Source organism: Ostrinia furnacalis, unplaced genomic scaffold (genome assembly GCF_004193835.3).
Source record: "Ostrinia furnacalis isolate ACB-3 unplaced genomic scaffold, ASM419383v2 OfSCF3798, whole genome shotgun sequence".
Classification (NCBI taxonomy): Eukaryota; Metazoa; Arthropoda; class Insecta; order Lepidoptera; family Crambidae; genus Ostrinia; species Ostrinia furnacalis.
In genome coordinates this window covers 69,111-84,089 of record NW_021134037.1, presented here as the reverse complement: position 1 = coordinate 84,089, position 14,979 = coordinate 69,111, and the positions used below count along the sequence as shown (strand labels likewise).

Genomic DNA, 14,979 nt, shown 5'->3' with positions numbered 1-14,979 from the left:
TAAGTCCCTTTATTCAATCAATCAATCAAAATTCTTAAGAAAAAGGAATCCCTTGTGGATTTGAATCAACAAATTAATATTGAATGCTGTATTAAAGTTAAGTTTAATAAATTGTTATACTTGGTTAATTGAATTGTTCAATCAAATCAATTAGAACTCGACCATTCGAGTCTTATCACGCATCACTAATCACAGATGATTTCTGTCAAAATTGTCAAATTTTCGGCGCGCTTCCGCGCTTTGCTCGCTGATCGAAAAGTTTTGTTTGTGTAATAAATTCGACAAATAACTTACCTGCTCACAATAATTCATTAAAACACAATCGACAGACAATTCTTGTGATACATAAACATGGGAGACTTGCAAAAGATCCGCCTGGAGGTAAACAATGCTTTCAAACTCAGCGGATTTACAATTCGTCGTGAAGCGAGTACTTTTGTGGCTGAACAGGTTTCTACATTGCAACCATCTGAAAGGCAGAAGATGATAGACAAATTGACCGCGCACCTTATGCACCAGTGTTTATCGGTGCCAGTTTTAGAGAAAGAGCACCTAGAAACTGCTTTTAAAGAGTGCTCTTCACTGGGCTTGGAAGAAGCAGAGACTGTTTTGAATCTCATAGATGCCTTTAGCATACCGAAATTACACTACGACAATGAGAGAAAGCGGTTTAACAAAGATGTGAATTTGAGTAATAACCTTTATCCGGAACCTAAATGGAAGGCCCAGTATCTGATAGATAGATACACTTTGATTTGGCAGAGAACTATCAGAAACAAACTGTTTGCACAAGAAGTGTTGCCCACTGGAGTTGAAGAAAAGCAGTTCCAGCTACAAAAAATTGAGGTATTATTGAGTTCTTCTAGTAGAGTTGATGAGGTTATAGTGTTGGGGCTTTTAACGCAACTAACTGAAGGAAAATTCTATCTTGAAGACCCTACTGGCAGTGTAGAGCTAGACATGTCTGAAACGAGGTATCATTCTGGTTTGTTTACAGAAAACAGTTTCGTTTTAGCCGAAGGATTCTACGATGATAAAGTTTTACATGTCATGGGCCTGGTATTACCACCTTCAGAGAGCCGAGCTACGTCGTTGCCTTATTTCGGCAGTTTGAACACATTTGGAGGAAAATCCAAGTCTTTGTTAAAGAATTCTCAAAGTTTGCTGAAGATTGAACAGGAAAATGAAGATGGCATGATTGTGTTCCTCTCAGACGTGTGGTTTGACAATTTGAAGGTTATGGCCAAGTTGAAAACCCTATTTTCGGGGTACAATGATTTTCCACCGATAGCATTTGTCTTTTTAGGAGAATTTCTGTCATGTCCGTACGGATATGAACACAGTGTGCAGCTCAAAGCTGCTTTAACGAACTTAGGTGAGATGATCTTCCAATTTTCAAAGCTCAAAGAATCGTGCAAGTTTATCTTCGTACCAGGAAGAGGAGATCCTGTAGCCCCTAACATTTTACCAAGACCGGCCATTCCAGACTCAATTACGAAGGACATAAGGGACAAATTGGGTGATGCAGTGATATTCACGTCAAATCCTTGTCGAATACAGTACTGTACTCAGGAGATAGTCCTAATAAGGCAAGATCTAGTCACAAAGATGTGCAGGAACTCCATACACTTTCCAGAGTCCGGGGACATACCAGATCACTTGACGAAGACCCTGCTCAGTCAGTGTACACTTTCACCTTTATCTCTCGGAGTCCAGCCTGTATTTTGGAAGCACGCAGATGCTCTGAGTTTGTATCCGATGCCCGATTTAGTCGTAGTTGCCGATCATTTCCAACCATACACCAGATCATACCAAGACTGCCATGTTGTCAATCCTGGCTCTTTCCCACGGACTGAGTACTCGTTCAAAGTATACGTTCCGGCTTCGAGAACCGTCGAAGATTCCCAAATACCTAAAGAAGATACATGAAAGACAAAACGAAACTGTGTTTCAAGTTATTTATTTTTTAAAGTACATTTTTTATTTACAAGATGTGATAAATTAAGTGTGACTTTAAGTCAGGGTCAGTTAAGTGTCTTACGCTACTTAAATTAATTAAAGAACAACATTTTAATGTAAATATTTCAAATATAGCATACCATAAAATAATACAACACAACCATTGATACAACTATACTTTGTTGATCTAATAAAATATTTTTAAAAATGTTTTTGTATTTTATGTAACAAATTGAGCCTCTTTACTAAATAAGTGCTTACCTAAGTAACACTTACATAGTAAAACTCTAAATACAATTTAATAACTGTTTCAAAATTAATCTTTAGGAATGTTTAAAATTACTTAAGTAGGTACTTACATTCAATTACAATATTCAAAATCTCTTTTTAACTGTGTAATTCATTTCAACTTACAATACATAATTTAACTTAATAATAATATTTACAAAAGTTCTACACCTGTTTTAGAGAAAATACTATGCAAACTAGTTGCTATTTTAGCTACTTTCCTTCTTATAAGTAAGTAATATTTATTACATTAACAATAGATTTCTAAAAACTTGAAAAATCGAACTGCCTAAGGTGGGAATCGAACCCAAGACCTTTCATTCTAATTACTATGATACATTTTTAGTTAAGTAGGTATCTAAACTTTTCTCATATTTTTTTTATTGTTTAAAAAATATCATAAAAATTTGTGAGCAATATTTTAGAGGACGGCTTGTCTAATACTTTGTAGAATTCCTAGTTTTACTCGTAAATTACTCAAAATACAGGTGTAATTCGCAGCCATGTTGTTTTTGTTAGTCTTGTCTTCAAGCGCCCATGATGGAGTTGTATGCCTCTCCTATCGGCGCGAGCGCAACCAGACAGATCATTGCTACGGCCAGCAGCAATACTATTGGTGCGTAGATGCTGAGGAGAAGTCTTCGGAAGCTGGAGAACTGTGGACAAAAAGGATGGTTAATTTACTTACGATATTCTGAATTTGAACTTACTTTTGCGGGTAGTTTCAGTTTACGAGCCCTAGTCTACGGCAGGGGTTAAAAATCTGAGGCTAGACAACCTCAGTTCCTTATTTTATTACCAAAACCCTTACGAATTAATAATTCTTAGAGCTGGAGTCATTATGAAGAAGTGTCATCTTTTAGTTGTTCCAAATTGTTACTTTAGCATTATAGGTATTACTGTGCTAGCCTTCTTTTTCAAAAAGTCCCTTGCTTGGTCCCTTGGTCTATAGAGCATTGGTTCCCAAACTTATTTATATCGTCGAAAGGCTTTCGATCATACAAAAAAAATCCGCGCCCCCCTCCTCCAGTCAAGATTATTTATTGGTCGTATCGAACAGTCTGGAATGTAGGTTCTCTCAGCGGTCGCAGGTTTTTTATACTTGAGTACACAGATGGCCGCCGCTCTTTAGAGGTCTGCGCCTCCCCTATGGTCACCAATAGTCTAGCTGGAGGGTCAACTCTTGTACATAAAATATGCTGCCGCACTGTGCGCGACCAGAGGGACCCGTTTTTAGTGGGTTTAGGCCTTGCTCTTCTGACAAGGAGAGCTTCAGATAACTTGTTTTCCATTTATTGGATTTTAAGCTCTACATAGGTTACATAACTTGCTAAGGACCCCCTGACAGCGGATGGACAATTGGACATGCTTTTGTAAAAAAGCGTCAAGCTTACCGGTGCATCAGTGCTCCTGTCGACCTGTGTGACTTGGCGTGGCTGGCCCATCATGTCCTTCATGGGGAAGGAGTTCACTCGTCCATTGCTGATCCGCCCGTCTGACACACACACCGTCAGCTGGAATACAGCAGATTATGAGTAGGGAGGTGGACAGGACAAGTAAATAATAGGTACCTACTTAGGTAGTCTTTAGTAGGTAGATACCTAAATACCTAAGACATAAATACGAGCACCACTTCTACAACCCACAGAAAGAATTTAAAGGAATTCCCTAGTTATAACTTTCGAATTTCTCTCTATTTATTTTGAAAATGGGAGAAATTTTCAAAGTTCAGTTCAATTGAGATTTTCCGGTAAGGATTCGGGGGCCCCTTGAGCTTGGGGGCCCCGGGGCACCGCCCCGCCTAGCCCCTCAGTAGCTACGCCCCTGACAAGAGGAAAGCCCCCTGTTTTTTATGAAAGGCCCCTGTGAAGAAAGAAGAAGAAAGCCCCGTTTACCCGTGGTTGCAGTGGGTCGATTGATCCATTACACCGGATAGCCTAACTAAAGTATAGGGTGACCATGAATGTTACTTTTTCCAGGGGACTCCGAAATCGCCGTAAAACCAAGCTATGTCTACATAGCTGGTGTAAATCCCAACAGTTTGACAGTAAACTCACCGACAAAACTATGTGCATGACGACATGGAAGGCCACGAAGGCGGCCAGGATGAACACGCTCCACGAAGGCAGCTCGGCCTTCTGCAGGTACACCGCCAGGAAGATTGTTGCGACTGGAAAATAATAGTATTAAATAAACACACAATAACACAGATAAATTAGTTTTATAGTTAAGTAAAGTCCGGTCGCCGAGCACATAGAATTTCGTCCAATGACCCCAAGAATCCTTATCGGTCGCGCGTAAATCCGTCGAATCACAGAATCTGCCGAATCCACGAATCCGACCAATCCAGTATCTGCCGAATCCACGAATCTGTCCAATCCCAGATTCTGTCCTATATCGAACAAAGGATTATACATATTGCTGTCGCGACTGCGACGGGCGGCCGCAGTGCAGTGAGTGTGCGAAATTCTATCTGTTCGGCGACCGGACTTTAGTAGAGATGTGCTTGTTCGTTCCAAATATAGGATATCCTCTGCTGCAAACAACAAAGACCTCTCCTAAGGATTTCCTCAACAGTCTTGCGCTGCCCGTATCCAGCCTACTGCGGCCTTCACCAGATCGTTACGTTAATCTACTGAGAGCGAGGTTTTTTATGCATAACAAGGCAGGTAAGTATTTGACCGCAATCGCACCTGGTGTTAAGTGAGAGGCAGTCTAGAATGGTACATAGCTGCCCTGTAAGTGCCTATTCACTCAGGCCTTAAAAAGGCCCGGATTATAGTGTTCGGAAAAGATAGCAGGCAGCGAATTCCTGTTCACAATAAAAGAGTTATCGAAACGTTTAGTGCGAGCTGGTGGGAATGTCGACAATTTAGGGATGGTACGCTAACCTGCGTCTGATTTCCCGGTGATGGAAGGTGGTGTGCCTCCTTATATCCAGTTTAAAACAAATACCTATCAGTGGCAGTTTCTAAGATACTTACTTCCTAAAATGTGAGCAGCGTTTCCTAAAAACCAGTGGAGCCAGTTGAAGATCGGCCTCTTCTTAGTGCCAGGGTGCGGCCTGAAGTATGCACCTGTTAAAACCAAATCACGTAAGTAGTTATTTAATTATCTAACTTCCTTAAGTTGAGTTGCACCACCTAACTTTGACCGTAACTATAACGTTAACCGGTGTATTTCGTATGGAGTTTGACAGATTTTGGACGTTTGTTAAAGTCAAAGTAAGATGGTACAACCCAGCCTTAGTTATGCCCATGATGCTTCTGAGCCAGGGGCGGACAATCTTTTTAGAGGGTTGCTTTGACTTAGATTTACATGTAGGCATGTACTTATTACTATTTCCATCCGTACGTTCCATACGTGTGGATTAGCAATAAAGAATTGAGTTGAATTAAATCCCTGCCTGCCTATCAAAATGAATGACGTCACCATTAGTCCGTTTCTACTAAAGCCTGGTCCATGAGCATGTAGAATCCCGTCCAATGACCCCAAGCTACCCATCCTTATCGCTCGCGCGTAATTATATTGCTGTCGCGACTGTGCGTCGCGCGCCCGCAGTGAGTGTGCGAGCGCGACAGCAACATAATAACGTGCGAGCGACAAGGATGGGCAGCTTGGGGTCATTGGACGGGATTCTACGTGCTCACGGACCAGGCTTTAGTTATTTGGTTAAACTCACCAATCGGCTGTATGAAGCACAGTATGACAGTGACCAGGCCGGTGATCGCGTGAGGGTTGTCTCCAGTCGTGGCGAAGCCGCCCACCTCTACTAGGATCAGGATGAAGCCGACGACTGTTAGCAGCCACGTCAGCACCATGAGGATTCGGTGGTACTGGAATATTAAATACACAGGTTAAGTATAACAAAATAATATCATCAGCTCAGTATGTACCTCTAGCTAGCATGAAAAACTTTCGTCTTCGAATCGTTTGCGTATTTGACAAAATTCGATACCCAGCCTTCGAATTCAACCTTAATGTGACGTGACGTTCTCGATTGTCTAAATTAGCTAAGTTCACTTTACGTCACGTTCACAGGGGCGCTGTTTAAGTTTTCATACTAAATCTTTAGATGGAAATTCGAATACGCAAACGATTCGAATTCGAAAGTTTTTCGTGCTAGAGATAGATACAGGCTAAAAATAGCCTTTTATTTTAGATGTCCTCCGATGACGATGAAAGTGGAAGGGCTGGAAATGGAAAGTTCTTCCACTCATTCTCAGTACCAGACGATGTAACATAATCGTGTCGAAATGGTGGTAAAGTAAGCTATAAAGGTCTGTTTAGTGCCCGTTTTCACTATAAATCCCTAATTTTTAAGTTACCCATTTGAAAACAAAATTCCTGTTAACTATGTGTTACCATCACTTAAAAATTAGGTATTGATGATGAAAACGGGCATAAGTGTCCTAAATATAATATCTGACTAACTAGGCGTAGACCTAGAAAAAACACACGATTTTACACAGTCTTAACCAAGTGGGCACTTTTTTCTGCAATGGTTATTGATACAACAAACGATACAACACTGCCCATTGCTACATAAGTAAGTATTATTAAGTAAGTGAAGGATCATTGGTAACGTAAACTATATTTGGTGCTTCAGGTGCTACTTTTTATATACGGTTCACGGTCAAGTCATGCTTCAATGATCCGATCATCGAGTGGTTTTCTTGTGGATTGTATTGACCTTTTTAAAGCTTTTTGTTAGCATTACGCATTTAGCTTTAATATGATCTTAGTAAGAAGGTACTTACAGCAAACCAAATGTCCTTGCCGCCTAACTGTCTGCCAACCCAAACTTGTCTGAAGTATCTGAAAAACAAAGGAAACGCTTTTTATTAACTGATAAAAAGTTAAATGACTGTCTTTTTCTGTTGATGGATATAAATATGCGTCTTATAAAACACTAACGCCCGTATTCACAAACGATGCTTGCTTAAGTGAAGCAGCAAATCGAACGCACAGCGTTGAATAGAGCTCTGTGATTGGTGCGTGTATCACCCTGTGCGTCCACGCGTACTGCGATACCTTATAGTAATGTTTGTGAATACGGGCGATAGTAATCATTGCTATGCGTAACCAATCACAGATCTATTTAACGCTGTGTGTTCGATTTGATGTTTCACTTAAGAAAGTAGTTCATGAATACGGGCGTAAGTCCCTGTGTTACGAGGTGGTAAAGGAAGTTAGGTGCTTGTTTTTCCGTTCTGGGGCTTCATCATCATCATCATTTCAGCTACAGGACGTCCACTGCTGAATAAAGGCCTCCCCTAATGATTTCCAGATTGACCGGTTGATGGCATCCAGCGCCTTCCTGCTACTTTTGTGAGGTCGTCGGTCCACCTTGTGGGTGGACGTCCCACTGCGTTTTCCGGTACATTACCTCCACTCTAGAATCTTGTTGCCCCATCGGGCGTCAGTTCTGTACTATGTGGCCTGCTAATTGCCACCTCATACCTATATAATCCATTCTGAAACTTACCTCGCAAGCAATATTCCAATAGACGATGTTCCCAACCAGGCCAGCAACATGAAGGATCCATGCAACTTCACGAGGAGTTTGGAGGAACCAGCTGCAGTTCCCACCGTAGCTAAAGCCAGAGACTCCCCGGTAGCACCGAAAGCGATAGAGTGGAAGCCTACCCGTTCAGCATCTGGAAGAAAATAGGTAAAGTAAATTTTTAAAGTAGGAATTGTGCTGGATGCAGGCCGCTAAAGTCCAGTCGCCGAGCAGATAGAATTTCGTTCCGCTACTGTACGACGAGTGGCCGCAGTGAGTGTGCGAGCGCGACAGCAATATAATTACATGCGAGCGATAAGGATGGGTAACTTGGTGGAAATTCTATGTGCTCGGCGGCCGGACTTTTCCAACCGGGCGATGTGGAAAACATTGGGGAAGGTTATGTTCAGCAGTGGAACGTTCTGTGTCTGGCTGAAATGAAGATGATGATATTAAGTAAATTGTTTTATTCTTTGCATCTGATATTATCATCATAGTTCATCACAAGTGGTAATGGAGCTGGTTTGATCGAGCAACTGTCTCAAAAGACTCATCACCACGCAACTACTTATGTACGCCGAGGTATAAATGAATGAGATGAGTTAAGTTGACAGCAGAGTTTATATTTTGTGGCAGAGTCAATATCCATATTATTACTTGGCTGAGAAAATGTTACTGAATGGTTATCACCAGGGCTCAATGCTTTTTTTATTAGTTTGAAGCGGTTGCTTCGAAAAAAAAATTATAAAATTTATAAAAGAAAAGTAAAGAGTTAGAGGTAGCTTACCTTTCATGCTATCACCAGAGACAACCATGAGGTTGTATTTGCCGCCCGCCAAATCAAACGTGAATCCCTTGACTGTCGAAACCACATCCCTCGTGAACTTGCAGTACAGTTTCCCATTGATATTCGAGCTTTCCTTCAACTGGACAATATCTTGTGGGGAGTCTGATCTTCTGACGAATGGCTCTACTTTAGGATAAGTCCACGACGTGAAAAGACTGACTCTTCCGTTGTCGTTTCTGACGCATTCCATGGCGCTGTCGTCGCCCATTTTGCTGTCCATGCTTAGAGCAGCAGCTATGTATTTAGGGTTGTTAGTTCCCTGGATCTCGAAGGTGTAGATGTCACCAGCAACGAAGACGGCTACGATGGCATCGCAGTTGCCTCTAGCGATGCAGTTTTCTGGGATACCGTAGCACAGTTTGGTGTCAGCGCATCCTTGGTAGATTTCGTCGCGGGTTTCGGTAGGCGGGCTTGGCTGAAGGCAGAAAAAAGATATTATTATTAAACTTCATAAATAAAATAGATACTTCTTTCTTCTCTGCAACATTGTCCAGAAGATGCTTGTTACCCTGATTATGTGCCTGATTCTGAGCGGAAACCATTTTAACTAGGTGCCGTAATTTTTTTTTAAAGGTTTGGTTTTAATTGTTTCCTACCTTGTTCTTTCACAAAAAATGCAGGGAAGCGAGCGCTTATTTGTCAACTACGTACTAAGGCATTCCTGGAGATATCAATTTTTTGCAGGAACTGCTTTTTGCAGGATCCCGTTAAGTACTTTACGTGTCTACAAAAACATTCACAGGAACATCCCGTTAGCAATGTCCCAAAAAATGCATCCATTCGAAATTTTAATTCGAATTTCAAACACACTTGTGTTCACACGACAGTCCAGTTTTACGGGATTCTGCATTACTGGATCCCGCAAAACTGGATTGTAGAAGGAATGGGTCCTTACCACAGATCACAGAAACTAAAGGGAGATGTGACAAGGGGGCGGGGCCGGTGTCGCAGCAATATGCCCAAAAACAGAACACATTGCTCGCGACAGCAATGATGACAGCAGCGACGTCTTAGAGTAGGCGCACACCGTTGATTTTTAGTTGGCCGATAGTTGTGCCCGATTTTAAATTGTATGAAGAATCGGCCAAATCGAATCGGCGTAGTGTGCGCACTCCCATACATGCCCATACTGATCAACTGCCCGACTAAACTATCAACGGTGTGCGACAGCTTGCGTAGATTATTCGAACGTTGAGAACTGATACCGCGTGGATAATGAGATTCAAAAAACTTATGTGTATTTTGATTACTTTGTGTGTGTGAATTTCTAATGCGACACTGAGTTTCGGACTCAGTGCATTAGTTGGCATCTCTCTTTATCTCTATGGTCCTTACCCTGCTCTCCATGATCACGGGTGGCGCGGCTTGAGTGGTCGACTGAGAAGTAGGGGCTGGTGACGTGGTGGTGATCACAGTGTTACGGTTCACCACCTCCACCACTTTGGATTCCACGTTCTTCCAGAACGTCGCGTAGCTTTGAGCTACAGTTGCTCTGGAAAGTTTTAGTTCTTTTAATAAAATGTCTTTGCTGATCATACGAGTATTTTGAGTGAGAATATTTTACTGTAGTTTAATTTTGACTGAGTAGCAGTAGATGTACGAGTAAGAAGTGTTATTATTGCAAACCTTTCTATGTAAAAACACTAAATTCATGTGAAGCCCTAAATTCTACTTCCTTTCGGACAATTTATTTATTTTTATTTATTTACACTTTTGCACATACAACTGTACAGTGGCGGACTTAATTAAATAAAGAAAGAAAAGAAAGAAAGAAACATTTATTGCCATGGACATCACAAAAGACAAAAGAGGTAAAATTAAAAAAAAAAAGCAAATAAGACAGAGGTGACATAAAACATTTAAAACATACAATGAATGAGCAAGTAAACTAAGCAGTGCCACCCTGTCGCACAGCGATGCCCATCGCAATGGGACCCCACTCAGCATATGCCGTGGCCCCCGGTGAGGGAGGCCACGACGCTGGTTTTCAGTGTGCCCCATGACGAGTGATTAAACGAGCTTCATTTATTTATTTAGGAATAGAACAGTAGTACCAATTTCAATTCATGTAATGGCCTAACCAGATTGGCGACTAATTATACAAAAACATGCATTCTGTCTGGGGATTCTATCTAAATTGCGATTCGAGTATTTCGACCATTGCTGGCCGATTGCAATTAGAGAAAGGCCAACTCGCTAAATACCTTCCCTTTTAGAAACCACGTACCTACTTACCTAAATATAGGTACCTAATGCGCGTTTTCACCATCAATTCCTAATTTTGAAGTGACCCCTAACACACAACAGAAATTTTGTTTCAATACTTAATAAGTTTATTGCTTTCATAATAGTAATGTCCATAGGGGTTACTTAAAAATTAGGGATTGATGGTGAAAACGGGCATAAGTGTGTTTGAGATTTCGATTTGGGCCTTAAAACCTGGTCGAGTTAACTGCGCACCTAGTGGCCGTGACGTCACATCGACGCTCTGATACAAACGGGGCGGTGGGGGTAGGGATATTCCGATACTAATAAATACGAGTAGGTACTCGATACTTTTGATTCGATACCAAGTATTTATTGTATCGAATCATAATTTTGCGATACATAATCGGTATCGAAACAAAAATACTTGGTATCGAATCGAATCAGCAAAACAACCGAAAACAGAATCAACATCATACAGAACTGAGAGAGCAAAAACAGTCAGCTAATTAGCTTTAATCGGTTACCGAGTTGCGGCGTGAGTGACGCGTTGCCTCGCGCTGGGCCAGACGAATTCGTCTGACTTCAGCCGAGCCCGCGTCTTTCCAATCTATACATAGCCAGAACGCAAGGGTGTGAAACTAATCGAGTATAGTTTGGAATATACTTTTTTTACTAAGCTCCTCCAAACTATACACTGCCAGTACGCAAAAACCCGTGTATAGTTTGTAGTGACGTAGGTAAATGATCGTATTCCGTAATATACATAGCCAGTACGCATACGGACTGATCATGCGTGACGTAAAATGTTGGAATGAGTGCGCTATTACAATATGTGAGTATGTAGTTGTATTATTCGACATTTTGATTTATTGACCTCTCTTTCTATTACATGGTAATTAATATCCGCGTATCTTCTTTAAACACTGAATCATCTTTCGGCACGTGCCGTTATTTTGATAGAGGGTTTTTAGTTAAAAATGCCGAAAGGCATTAAGTCCGCCTTATGTACACTGTTTTATGTGCATACAAGTTTAAAATAAATATAAGTAGGTAGTAATAAAATAAAATAAATGTAAAAAATAAATGAACATAATAAATTTATTGTTTTATTAAAATTAGTAAAGGAAGCACGACAAATAGTGTGTTACACACACGTTTAAAAAATAATCTTCTCTTAACTCACTAGAAATAGACTATCTTAAAAAATTTGATAAGCATGTAATTTTTTTTTACTTCTGCTTCGTTCGCTACGCTACTCAGCCAGGGATGTCCTAAAGTAGATCCCGTCAAATTATCGATAAAGTGATGTATTTTAATTATTATGGTGCAGTAGCAAAATGAGCGAGGAATAAGAATTCAGAATGTAACGACAGACTTAAAAGATAAATTTTCCTAGTTCAATTTTTGTGTCTTATAAATATATTCAAATCATTTCCTATTACGTTGAACTTTTTTATGTTAAGTTTTTTATTAATAGCTTTTATTTAACTTTCACTATTCGTTTGTACGTATAAATGTAAATTTTCAAAACTTGCAAACGATTTTTCGACCATACGTAGATCCAGACAATTAAATTGCAGTAATAATTTCAGGCCTATTATTTAACATAATTTTAAAGGAAATGGAAAACTCTTTTAGACAGAGCTCAATACTTATCTAAAATAGCAAACAAAATAGTATTTGTAAAATATCGATACTCCTTTTATAAAGTGTATTACCCCAACATTCATTCTATCGCCGAGATCATTGAATTATGAACCTTAAATCATTTGCAATAGATAATCAATTTAATCTATTAAATTTTTAGTGACATCTACTGTAGAGTAGCGGAATTATTACTTCGGAATTTGTAATTTGCCCAGTGATTTTCAACTATGGTCCTTATTACTTTGCATTAGATGTTGTATACACTGAATCATGTGTTTAGTGTCACCTAGTGATGAGTAGCAGTACAATAATGTAAGTAAAACGAGATTTTAGCTTTAAATCATATTGCCTTTTGATAAGGTTGGATTTCAATTGATTTGTGACATGCGCTCTTTCGAAAGGCCAGACCAGTGCAACGAATGACAGACAATAATCTAAGTGTTCTTCTCTGCTGTGGTTTCTGCATAATTAATTTTATAAAAAGTGGTAAATATAAGTGAAGCTCATCAATATGAGATGATGATTTTCAGGACTTAAGATAAAACATGAAAAATGATATACGTCCCTATAAAATTTGAGGGTTGCCCTCGATTCCTAGGATCCCATTATCAGACCCTGACTTGGTGACAATGGGACCACCTCAAGAGTATACCCTATCGAACAAAAAAAAAATATTGAAAGTTGCGGTAACGTACATACAGAAATATCGAATTGAAAACCTTTTTTTTAAGTTGGTTAAAAACTACTTACAAGTGTTAAAAAAATAGTTTCATATTGATTCAGTAAAATAATTATGTGTTACATGAAATACATTTCACTTTAAATAGAATTCCATATTTTAGGTACTACATCAAAATCAAACTAAATTCATAATATTATTTATGTCAAGTGTAAGTAGTGTAGTATAGTTTGGATCGAAGCCTCAAGCATCCACAATGCGAACTATACACAGCCAGTACGCAAAATTCGTGTATAGTTTGTAGGAACAGATTTACAAAGGAGCACTCCAAAATATACACGAGCAGTTTCCTATGGGTGCGTTCTGGCCATGTATAGAACGGAAAGACGCGCCGAGCCCGAGCCGAAAGCTGATTGAGATGAAAGAGATGTTTTCTTCTCAATTTTGTTTAAATTATTGTCCTTCAACGTTCATTGATAGCACCCTCAAAATAATAAAACAAAATAAAAGTTCCAAAAAGTATCGATATCAGTAAGTATCGATACTTTAGGAGTACTTATTTAAGTAGTATCGAAAAAAGATTTGAGTATTATCGAAATGAGTAGGTATCGATACTTAGGTGGTATCGGAACATCCCTAGGTGGGGGCGGTCCGCCCCGGGTGCCAAGCATCAGGGGGTGACACAAGTCGCGCAGATTAGTTCTCACTGGCGCATCTGCATGGCAAATCTGCGGTCTATGTCATGATACGGGGGAGGGGGGGTTGTGGGTGGGGGGGTGCGATTGTCTTTCAATCTTCGAATCGGTAGGTAACCCCAAAATCCTGCGGGGTAAATAATTTCGAAAGCTTGTATCGCGCATGGAATTTATTCCTCTTTTATATATTTGCGCTACAAGCTTTCGAAATTATTTTTCGTTTTAGTACAACTGCATTTCAGAATAAAAGCTTGTTTTTAAAAAAGTTTTTTAATTATTATAATTGTTTAGTAGTATCTCAATCTCAGAGCCTTGGTTCAATTACAATACAATTTAGCACCAAAGTGCTCGAAAAGACAAATCCAGCAAACCCAAACTCGATAATTTTCCACCGTTTCGTTTAGGAATTCCATCCATCATCAGGACCCTGGACATCATCTAGTACTAAAGTGCTCGATAAGAAAAATCCAACGAACCCAAATTCGATGCGATGCCGCCGTTTCATTTAGGAGTTCCTATGGCCACCTCATGACTCCATCATCAGACCAGCTCAATGGTATCATAACATTGAATTGTCATAGTACTTACATAAGTAGATATACCAAATTTCAGCTCAATCGGTTCAGGAAAACTGGTCTTAAATTCAGTTGCAAGAGTTGTCCCACACATACTAACAAGTGACGTTATAGTGATCTGGTTACAAAAACTGTTGTTTTTTGGGTTCTGGAAGCCCGAACGTACTTATCAGAACGCGTTTTTCTAGCGTTTTTCAGCGTGCCTGCTGTATCTTTTTGGTAAATAGTAGGTACCAGATTAACGATTAACGGACTTAGGATAATTTAACGGAAGTTAACGAGTCCGTTAACATTTTTTAAAGTTAACTTAAAAGTTAATCCGTTAATAGAAATGTTAACTTCGTTAATTAACGATTAACGGATTAACGAGTTAATGCCCAGCTATGCTTACACTAAGGTCATCATATTAGGTGCTTGGATATTTGTAATTTCATTATCTTAGTACTTATTACGATAATCGACTGGAAGTTAAGAAAGGACTCATAGTAAATTAAATTTGGATACTCATACTTTTTCACTTTCTACTTTATCGTTACTTTCTTTCTCTAAAGGTTCTGCTGTAGTAGAATTATTGA

At 39.7% G+C, this 14,979-nt stretch overlaps 2 protein-coding genes across 2 annotated transcripts in view; one reads left to right on the top strand and one right to left on the bottom strand.

The window, feature by feature from the left end:
- The first annotated feature begins 219 nt into the window (after window positions 1–219).
- DNApol-epsilon58 (DNA polymerase epsilon subunit 2) lies at window positions 220–2,055 on the top strand. Its single transcript, XM_028312132.1, has one exon. The coding sequence runs from the start codon at window positions 352–354 to the stop codon at window positions 1,927–1,929; it is 1,578 nt and encodes a 525-aa protein (XP_028167933.1). The 5' UTR covers window positions 220–351; the 3' UTR covers window positions 1,930–2,055.
- A 133-nt stretch (window positions 2,056–2,188) lies between these two features.
- The window catches only part of LOC114358236 (putative ferric-chelate reductase 1 homolog), a 49,818-nt gene continuing 37,027 nt past the window's right edge, over window positions 2,189–14,979 (bottom strand). Inside the window, exons 5-13 of the mRNA XM_028312128.1 lie at window positions 9,936–10,092; window positions 8,541–9,015; window positions 7,736–7,907; window positions 7,008–7,065; window positions 5,930–6,083; window positions 5,232–5,324; window positions 4,305–4,417; window positions 3,642–3,761; window positions 2,189–2,903 (exon numbers count right to left, since the gene is read on the bottom strand). Of these exons, the coding sequence (XP_028167929.1) occupies window positions 2,775–2,903; window positions 3,642–3,761; window positions 4,305–4,417; window positions 5,232–5,324; window positions 5,930–6,083; window positions 7,008–7,065; window positions 7,736–7,907; window positions 8,541–9,015; window positions 9,936–10,092 (1,471 nt within the window). The 3' untranslated portion in view covers window positions 2,189–2,774. The remainder of the gene's footprint in view (window positions 2,904–3,641; window positions 3,762–4,304; window positions 4,418–5,231; window positions 5,325–5,929; window positions 6,084–7,007; window positions 7,066–7,735; window positions 7,908–8,540; window positions 9,016–9,935; window positions 10,093–14,979) is intronic.